Raw genomic sequence first — 9,744 nt, 5'->3', positions numbered from 1 at the left:
TCCACACTACAGTGGAACGAACCGGTCTGTCTTGCAGCGATATGGGGCAATATAGGAATGTCACAAACCCCGGAGCTGGATCCGCACAACACTGATATGGATTGGTTATACAATTTAAATTGAATATGTGAAGCACTGATGGTAAACAAATGAATTCATATTACTAATAACCTAAACATATGATATACTGATATAAATATTTAAATTCATTTAAGGCTAAACATTTGACAGGAGTAAAGCTTGTGATTTACCTTTAAGTAATTTTGCATATTTTTACCTAAATATTTTCAAATGTTTCTACCATTGATAGAATACCAACTGGTTTAATTTACAGAGGATTTTTAATGTGTAGTTCTTATTAACAGTACCACTTTAGGCTAATGACTCCAGTCTAAAAACCTAACAGCCTAGAAAGCAGTTTGCAAATTGAGTCTTCAGTTGAATTTCATAAACTGTGGGTATTCTAACCGAACATACTTTTGGTCTTGAACCTTCACTGAATTCACAGTGTAGAATCCCTTGACTATGCATATGGCTGGAATGTAACTATACATATGATTAACTCAGACACATTAGCTAATGAGGAACCCCGATGTGCTTGCGGAGGCAGTGCTAACAACCCTCTCCAAAATTTGGTTGCCAGCAAGTTGCATCTTAACCTTTGCAATACTAATTTAAAAATAATTACATAAAACAGTAAATAATAGACTTTGTATCTCTTTTATACACAAGGCCAACATCCATACCAGCTCTCTCTAAAATTGTGATTTTAACATTCTCCCAACCCCACCCCCCTAAACAAACAAAAAACAACAACAACAAAAGCCACAAGTACAAAATATCTTAATAGTTTCAAACGTATTTTGCTTGGATAAATATGAAGGATATACAACAAAGCTGAGTCACATTCAGTTAGAACTGCAAAGCAGGATCTATGGGAGAGCACCCTAACTTCTGGTAAAACTAAAGACATTCTTGGGCTGCGATATATTTATAGATCTCAATCTTGCTTCACTTATTACCCATAAAATCAGCTTTGTGGTATTCCCTTCCCGTTTAGTCTACAGCAGTGCATTTTCACAACGGCTGTGAAGTTTCTGTTTAAGAATAAAACAGCAGACATGTCTGTAAACAAGACTGCAGAAGAACTTCACTTGACATTTCTAGACCACTCAATGTCAAATGCTAGCTTTAGATTAGAGCTGGAAATGAAAGGAAACAGGACATGCAAGGACCAGTTCTCTTCAATCTGTTGCTCTCTCCTTCATACACACAAGCAATGAGCAGCAATCCATTAGAACCCTACTTTACAAAATTACAAGATGAACCTTATCAGATGTATGCAGTAACAGTACTCAGTAAGAACAGAACACCAATGCTACATGATAAAAGGCGGGGAAAAAAAGAAAAGAAAAAATGAACTAAACATGTTCAGTTTAATTCTATGTGGCTCCATACATTTTACAGAATTACTTCAAATGTTGAGAAATGGTTTTAGTGTTTTTAAACTATTAGTGTTGTGGGATATATTTCCTGTTTGTATTTTTGAAGTTACACAAACCTTCTACTCATACTGGATAATGCTCCCAATCCATCACTATTTTTTGCATGTGTGTAAACCTTTTTTCTTTAAAACAAGACTCACACACACAGACAATTCCCTTTAGATCAGTTTCTCTGCATACCACCCCTGCTGGGACATATTGGGATGTTTGGGACATACTTGGCAAAAAACAAAGCTTGATGAACAATTAAGTTATGAATACTTTTTGCACCATCAGAACAGAACATTTCAGTCAAATATCTTGGAGACAAAGGAATGTCCACAATAGTCCAGCTGCTATCATACTCTCCATTGTACCATGAGTCAAGGAATTTCTTAATCAGTTCCTCTTTCTTCATAAGTTTTACAACTCATCTTTGAGTTTAGAGTCTGTTTCTTCTTCTTCCTCATCCTCCTCTCCCTCTTCTTCATCATCATCATCATCATCATCTTCCTCGTCTTCATCCTTGTCCTCTTCCTCCTCATCATCCTTTGCCTCTTCCCTTCTTTTCTTTTCCTCTTCTTCACGTTTGTTTCTTTCCTCCTCCTCTTGACTGTCCTTCATCTTTTTCTCAGCATCCTGTTGTAGCCAAACATGACAATGGTCACTACTTTTATGATCCAGCCATTACTGAACATACACATCTGACAGTCCTTATATGAAATAAAACACAAACTAGACCAATATTAGGGTGATAAATGGTCTTAATATCCGAGATCTTTATAGGATAGACCTAATCAGCTGAAACAGCTTCCCTTTCACCACTGAAGGAGAAATCATTATTCAGTGGCCTAAGCACTTCAACACACCTCTTGTTAAAGCATATAACAGCTAAAAGCTACTTTAATTTTGCCTGTCAGTGTCATCACTTCTAAAATCTTTTAGAAAAACAGATTTTTGGGATTGGAAAAAATAGTCTGAATATACCTTTGTTGCTCCCCATGTCTCATTTCCAACCTCTTCTGCTAGTTTTGGGTCATTGGTAATTAAGAAGTTGTCGAAAATTGTACCAGACTTCACCTGTTACAAATCATTAAAATGAAAAATTACTCAATGTTATAAAACTATTGTTCTCATGAAAGGCATATTAAAATTATGTATACAACAAAATATACCATAAATATCCCCTGAAGCTTTATCACAAATGTCACTAAATAACCATACCTGCCACAGGTCCAGACCAATTACTGCTATGCTATTATATTTGTAGATCTCAGGATCAGGAGTATATTCAGGATTATCAATCTCCGGGTGCACCCATTTACCCTTGTAGGCAGGATTGTCAATCTGCTTTGGCTTCCACTCACCCTAGCAAAGGTTAAACAAACAAACCAAAACTATCAAATACCATTATTTACAAATAGCAAATAATATCTTTTCCTCTGTGCTGTACATTATACATTATTTTCAGTTTCTAAAGGCTTCATCTCAAAGGGAGCAAAAATGTACCACTCATGCTTCAACCTGACATACCTCCCTGGAGATAGCATAAGCACTAGCCAAACTCCAGCTCAGTGGCGCCACACGAGTTCATGTCCTCAATATGTAACTCACTTTACAGTTATATGAAGAAAAAAAAAAAAGAAAAATGAGGATGAAAAGAATTGAAATAGTAAGAGATGTGTACATTGTACTCAGGGTTGGTGACCATGGGAGGCTCCCATTCTCCATCCATCTCATCATCCCAGTCATCAGGTTTCTTGGCATCAGGATCCGGAATGTTCTCAGGCTTATCCCAGTCCTGCAGAAAGCCACCAACAGAAACTGAATACCTTTAGATGAGACAACACAATCTCTAGTGTTTGTTAAAGTTCTAACCTAGCGAAGACTACCTAAGCCTCTCTAAACTTTCCTAAAACTCCAAGATCATGAGTGAGAGTACTCTCAAAAAAGTTGTGATAAAAGGCCTTTATGTAAAGGCCTAAACTCATTAATCGATTTCTCTTGACATCTCACCTCGGGTTTCTTGTCATCAGGATCATCAATCTTCTCCCTCTCGTCCCAGTCTTCTGGCTTCTTGGCGTCAGGATCTTTGACCTTCCTTGGTGGCAAGAAGTCCCAATCAGCCTCCAAAGATCCAGATTCCACCTTCTTATTGTCAATCTTCACCTCATATGTGTTGTCAGGATTAACAATAAGCGTGTACAAGTGGGTGTATTCGTCATCCTAGCCAAATATCACCACATCAATGGATTAGTTAGGTGATAAAAATAAAGACATGGTTTAAATATGTGTGTGTGTGTGTGTGGGGGGGGGGGGGGCAACAATTTGGAATTGACTTTACCTTGCACCTGATATCTTTGTTAATCAAATGATTCTTGCCCTTGTAATTGAAGATCACATGAACCTTTTTGGTGCCAGGGCCACAGATATCAGGACCTTAAATTGTTGGAAAAATATTAGCTCTCCATAGTTGCAAACCAAAGACAACACACACCATGTCACTGATTCTCAACGTAATTGAACAAATAAGTAAACACATAGCTTAAGTGTGAAACTCTCACCAAACATAAGATTGTATGTGGAATCTCCATGCATGTCTTCTTGATTGAGGTCAGAGGGGAAAAGCTTAATGTAGCCTCCACCACAGTCTATGCTCTGCTCATGTTTGACTGTAAACTGCACTACCAGTGGTTGGTCCTTGTTGCTGAAGTCCTTGAACCGGGATGACACGGAGTAAAAGCGAGCGTCCTGACTGGTCTGCAGGCCTGTATGAAGACAACCATTTCTCCCTCAGTGCCCACAAATCATACAACAGTGGAAACTGTACATTCGCATAAAACACTTGTTTTTCTATTTGTTCAAACAAATATACAGTAGTCTGAAATTTGAGTGCATCATTCAGTTTCTAACAACAAAGGGTGGGTAAAAAGGAAAGAAGCAGCAACGTGACAATTGCTGCACTGAACACTAAGAAAAAAGTAGCTAAAATCTCACCCTTGTCCTTCTCCGCATCTCCATAAAATTTGCCGGCAGAAAGCACAAACTTCCCATAGTCTGATTTGTGCTTGGATTCCACCCATTGGGTTTTCCAGTTATCTATCAAAGATTGTTCCAGAAAAGTTTGTTTTAGAACAAAAACGTGTTTTGGTACAATAGCCAAGATTTCCAAGCTTTCACAGTGAAAGCTATTATATGACCTTGCCGATGTTATTATTCATTTAACGCTAGTTAGATAAGGGTTTCAGGAGAATAGGTAGGGCTAGATAAGTATTTCTCAACATTAGCTAGCAAGCTAACGGTGCGTTTCTGATACACGTATTCGCCTAACTAGCTATGCATTCAGACTTGCCTAGCTTCATATTCTACTACATGGCAAGACGTTATTAGCTATTATTAGACGTTATAACTCTCCGAAAGACCAACAAACGACCCCGCACCTTCAGTTTAGATTACGGTGGCCAAGTCACTAGCTATTCAGGTACACATGAGATAACCGGCTAGGTTAACGTTAGCTAAGAGAATTATCCACAGTAGCTAAGCATTGAGTAAAATTTGCCTACATTACACGCACGGCGCAAGAGGAAATTAACTCCAATAAAAACGAATTTATTGAAATATTTCTGGGCATGCACACTGACTAGCGGACCAGTGAACGTTAGTTCAAGTTCCAAAGCTGGCACATTACCTCCGTCCTCAAATTGCTCTCGAAAATACACGGACGATTCCGCAGCTATTACTGCCAACGAAATGGTTGTCATAAGCAAAGACAACGTTGTCATTTTTGCAAGCACAGATGCGTTTACAAGGTATCAATAAAGATGCTAAAGCAGATGTGTATCAGTCTGCATAAGTATAACGGCAGCTAGCTAATGCGTGCATCAATACCGGCTGTGAGTCGCACGCTTGGAGGGGGAGGGGGGGGGGCCAATTAATCGCCACTTCTGTCATTTGCGAAGGTTCTCCTCTCGCCTCAGAACAGATGGCCGGCGCTCATTGGACGATACCGTCACAGACTCTGACCAAACAGGTAATTTGTGAATAAAAAGGCGACTCTCATTGGAGGACACCGTGAGAAGGTAGCGTAACATACTCTGACCAATCAGATAATTTGTGGAAAATTCCTAGGCAGCTCTTTGGCCAATGCAGATAGAACACTTCGAAAAGAAGATGAAATAGTGGTTTATACTAATGTTTTACCCCCTTAAACATGTTATTTAAATGATTATTCCGACTAACCTTATCTAACAGGGGAAAAGCGGGAAATGGGCAAAAAATTGCAAAAGCTACTTTTTTTTTCTGAAAGTCTTTATAAGATACAGCCGTAACAAATAACATTGGTAAATATTGTTCTCCAATATACAAGTTTTGGTAAGGTAGTATGCTATTGTCAAACTCGGATATGTAAGTAAAATACTTTCATCAGCATTCTTCATAGGACTTTAAATGACCTGGCCCAAACCTTATAGAAGTGGAAATTCTGTTTTTAGATAGTCACATTTATATACTGAAGGAAAAAAAAAAATATATATATATATATTTATTTACCACCTCCCTGTTTACATAACACCAGATAGGGGAATGTAGACTAAAGCATTGAAAGATTAAATTCTGTACCTTTCTTCGTAGAATTAGGAAAGTCAGTCACAAAGAAATTAATCAAGTTAACGCCTCTACCGAGTTATATTGAGCTGCACTGGGTGTAACAGTTAGGACTGAATTCTTAACAAAAGGGTTAGCAGTCTCATTGTTGACTGATTTGGAAACCTACAGAAAATAATATTGACACAAAAATCTAAAAAGTAAAGTGAATGTTTAAAACCTTACATATATAGAAAAAGCATTTTAAATTAATGAGAACTTCTCAAACATACAACATTAATAAAATTATTGTAGGAAACCAACATTCAAACAAAATTAGATTTGAACACAATGCTAACCGTGTCTTGGCCAAATTTCAAAACAGGCCAATTTACTTTCATCTACAACATTTAAGTTACATATCTTTTGACTCCTACATATTTCACCCAATAATGACAATGAAAACACTAGCATGAAGTTTCCCAATGTTCTACAATTAGAAGTTAACGCAGCTAAGTCACAATGATAATGCATATACAACAAAAGAATAAACACACCTTTCCAAGACACTGCATAGATCCTGCTCTCTATTTTTCTGCAATCTTAATAAATGTTGGTCAATCATGTTATTATTCCAACTAATATCTGCACCTTAATCTGTTTTATTCCTTCTTACACAACATACACGTCACAACTTTAAAGATGTGCAATGTGAAGAGCAAAAAATTAAGCAGGTAAACGTTTTATTTTCTGCTCTGAAAGAGTCATTACAAGACGCGATCAAGGTCATACGACATGTTCACTGAGTAAGAGCAGGCGAAGATCCCGGTTCCTTCTTAATATATTTTTGCTTTCAAGTAGGCAGGGGGTTGTGACCATTATTGCATTAAGGTAAAAAGAAACTGATCCGCTGAGGGATAGATTTGCAACCCTGAGCAGAGAAGAGTTTTTCTTCTTTTGGTACATAGAGCATGGCTTTGGCCACCTCATCCAGGGTGGCCTCATCTGGCTCCACACCACGAGCAGCATATGCGTTGCGAGCGCACAGTCTGACGTGACGATACTCCAGTGGCAAAAATGGCACAAAGAAGTCAATGAGATGCCCAGACATGAGCTCACTCTGAGCAAATCCCCCTACAGTCAGAGAGAGAGTGTGTATATGGGGGGGGGGAATTAAGATATTCATAACAATCGTGACTACTGTTAAGGCTTAAGAAGCCCTGTTTTTAATAATAGAAATCACATCAAGTAACAAACTTTTTAATCAGGTTTAAAAACAGTGCAATTAAAAATAATTTGTATTTTACTAATTCTCTCATTTGTGTTTATTAAGTAGGAGAGTAGATACCTTCGGCTTCCATGGATTCTGCTCGCAGTCGATGTTCCAGATCTTCCATACCGATATCCTCTCGGTTCTGTCCCGAATGCCAGAAGTCCAGTGCAACCTCATTGATAGCAGTGCCAGCTATATTACTATACAAACACATTAAAGATATTAGGCAGACATGTGTACACCGTTTTTTAGGCCTCCTCTGGTCTCAATCACTGCCATCATACTAACCAATGGCTATGTAAGAAAGAACAGAGCTTCAGAGGTTATCCTCTCAGGTTTTACTACCTGCCACCATATCTGCCGTTAAACTGCATACTACTTAGCTATTAAGTCATCACTGAGATAATTTTAGTAACACTGATATCAATAGTATGATACCATTAATAGAAATAGCCCCTAGCCATTGAATTTCTCTGCCAAACATATCGGAGGATGCAGCATAAGCTACATGTTCTATCAGCGCTTCCCAATTCAGTATTGCTGGAATGTGAATTAAAGACGTTGGGTGAAGGTTACACCAACCTGAGGAACAGGAATATGGCCCTCCTGTAGCTGACCCCATCCACATGATCATAGTGATCCAGATAGGGCTTGATCGCATCTATGAGACCGGGGTGCAACTTCTCTGCTTCATCAAAGATAAACAGTGTCTGCGGGCAGCGCAGAACCATGTCCCTGATGGCCTCTTTCAGCTGGCCCTAAAACACACACAAGTAAAGTGTGACTAGGAGATCTGATTCTGCAACGTGTGTCAGGAAAGGGTTTGTTTTAGGAAGCCTAATTCATATATACTATAATGTGTAAGCAAAATAAGAAACAATAAAGTAAATAATGAAAACATGAATCAAGTCAAGCATGTCTTCAAAATAAATAGCATATTTAATGATCTATTTAGGGAGATCTCATCTACTGCCAGACTGTTCCAGAACTACTTAAGACCCCCCAACACACTGCCAACTTGGCTATGAAAAATGTAAGTAACAAATCAATAATCATTTGTAAAGACAGGAAAGGAACAGATGTTCAGACCATAGTGATTATGACAGAGCGTCCATGCCACTCACTTTGTACACGTCCACTAGTCGTGTGTGGGGGAAGTGGAATGGGGCAATGAACAAGCGTACACACTCGCTCTTCATTCCGTCCCGGAAAAGGTTGTCCGCCACCATCCTGGCCACAAAGTTTTTACCCGTGCCGGACCAACCGTGGAAGGAGAGGGTCAGTGGTTTGTTGGTGTCTGGGTTATTAATAAAGCCTTGAAGAGCTTTCAGAACCACAGACTGAGCCAGGTGCTGCCCATGAAGTTTAAGCTGTAGATCTCTCTCCAGTCCTAATTATGCACGTGCACACAGACACACACATGGAAAAAAGAGCAAAATAAAAGCTTCAACTTCATGAAAAAGACTAACCCAGATCCAAAAAGCACAGTGCTGCCACACTGAAAGAACTGCGGGTGTTTCACAGGCACCAGCATCAAAGGAAATACTTATTGATCATACCGGTGACGTTGTTAGTAATTCTGCAGTCGCCTGATTCACAGCATTGTCCAAGGCTGCAGTACCAGGCCGTCGCCATGCCAACGTAGTCTTGAGGGAACCAGGACCAAATATCGCCCGTAGGCACTGCAGAGTGCAACACATGTCGTTTCGGTGAAGGACAACACTTCTGAATAATACTTTACAGTTGATTATTCTACACACAACGAATAAATGAACCATTCAACTCCAGCTAGCGAGCCCTTATAGCCCAACAAGCGTAAAGACGCGCACTCTGCGTATTAGCCAGTTAGCACGCCAGAAACACCATAACCAATACCGTGAAGCAAAAAACCCCCCAAAAACGTTCATATTACCACTACCACCTTGCTGGGTCGCGTCGTCCTGGTTCGGTTGACAGTCCCCTTCCCACACATGGCAATAGAGATAGTTGAAGTAGTATGTCGACACATTGGAGATGTGGTCAAAGCGGAAGAGATGAGCCTTAACCGAGACGGCCGAAAGCGTGGACAAAATTAAGACAAGCATGAGGAGCGACACGCACGAGGACCGTCTACTGGAACCACGCATGACCCATGAGACGTCTTTATAGTAGCCATTCAGCCTACTCCGCTAGATCCATTTTGCGCTTTAAAGTACGTAAAGACGCACAATCAATATTTACCCTGGCTAGGAATTTAACTGACGTCACATCCGCTAGTCACAACTAGGAAGTCCGGCCGCTTCACGCGACGCTAGCCACTAGTCCACGATTATCGGTTTGGGAAAACTCGAACCGTAGCACGGACCTAAACCCTTTCAGAAAGAATTCTGGATTCTGGTCATGTACCCACCACCCCAGTAAGACACA

The 9,744-nt window shown here is 39.6% G+C and overlaps 2 protein-coding genes across 3 annotated transcripts; both read right to left on the bottom strand.

Annotated features, from left to right (window-relative positions):
* Positions 1–701: 701 nt before the first annotated feature.
* calr (calreticulin) lies at positions 702–5,400 on the bottom strand. Its single transcript, XM_027015999.3, has 9 exons — positions 5,173–5,400; positions 4,482–4,583; positions 4,049–4,252; positions 3,829–3,923; positions 3,501–3,710; positions 3,172–3,285; positions 2,709–2,852; positions 2,472–2,564; positions 702–2,123 (listed from the first exon to the last, which is right to left on the bottom strand). Exons 1-9 carry the CDS (start codon positions 5,264–5,266, stop codon positions 1,908–1,910), a joined length of 1,272 nt encoding a protein of 423 aa, XP_026871800.3. The 5' UTR covers positions 5,267–5,400; the 3' UTR covers positions 702–1,907.
* Positions 5,401–5,901: 501 nt separating this feature from the next.
* Positions 5,902–9,622, bottom strand: tor3a (torsin family 3, member A). 2 transcript variants are annotated; one of them, XM_081707966.1, is made up of 6 exons: positions 9,251–9,622; positions 8,898–9,020; positions 8,463–8,728; positions 7,921–8,096; positions 7,414–7,538; positions 5,902–7,199 (listed from the first exon to the last, which is right to left on the bottom strand). In XM_081707966.1, exons 1-6 carry the CDS (start codon positions 9,462–9,464, stop codon positions 6,952–6,954), a joined length of 1,152 nt encoding a protein of 383 aa, XP_081564092.1. In that variant the 5' UTR covers positions 9,465–9,622; the 3' UTR covers positions 5,902–6,951. The 2 variants fall into 2 exon arrangements, with proteins under 2 accessions (XP_081564092.1, XP_081564093.1); XM_081707967.1 differs by having other exon boundaries at positions 9,260–9,622.
* Positions 9,623–9,744: the final 122 nt, after the last annotated feature.

The sequence above is a fragment of the Electrophorus electricus genome, chromosome 25 (assembly GCF_041902795.1).
Source record: "Electrophorus electricus isolate QZ-2024a chromosome 25, ASM4190279v1, whole genome shotgun sequence".
NCBI classification, from domain to species: Eukaryota; Metazoa; Chordata; class Actinopteri; order Gymnotiformes; family Gymnotidae; genus Electrophorus; species Electrophorus electricus.
This window is presented reverse-complemented; position numbering and strand designations above follow the sequence as displayed.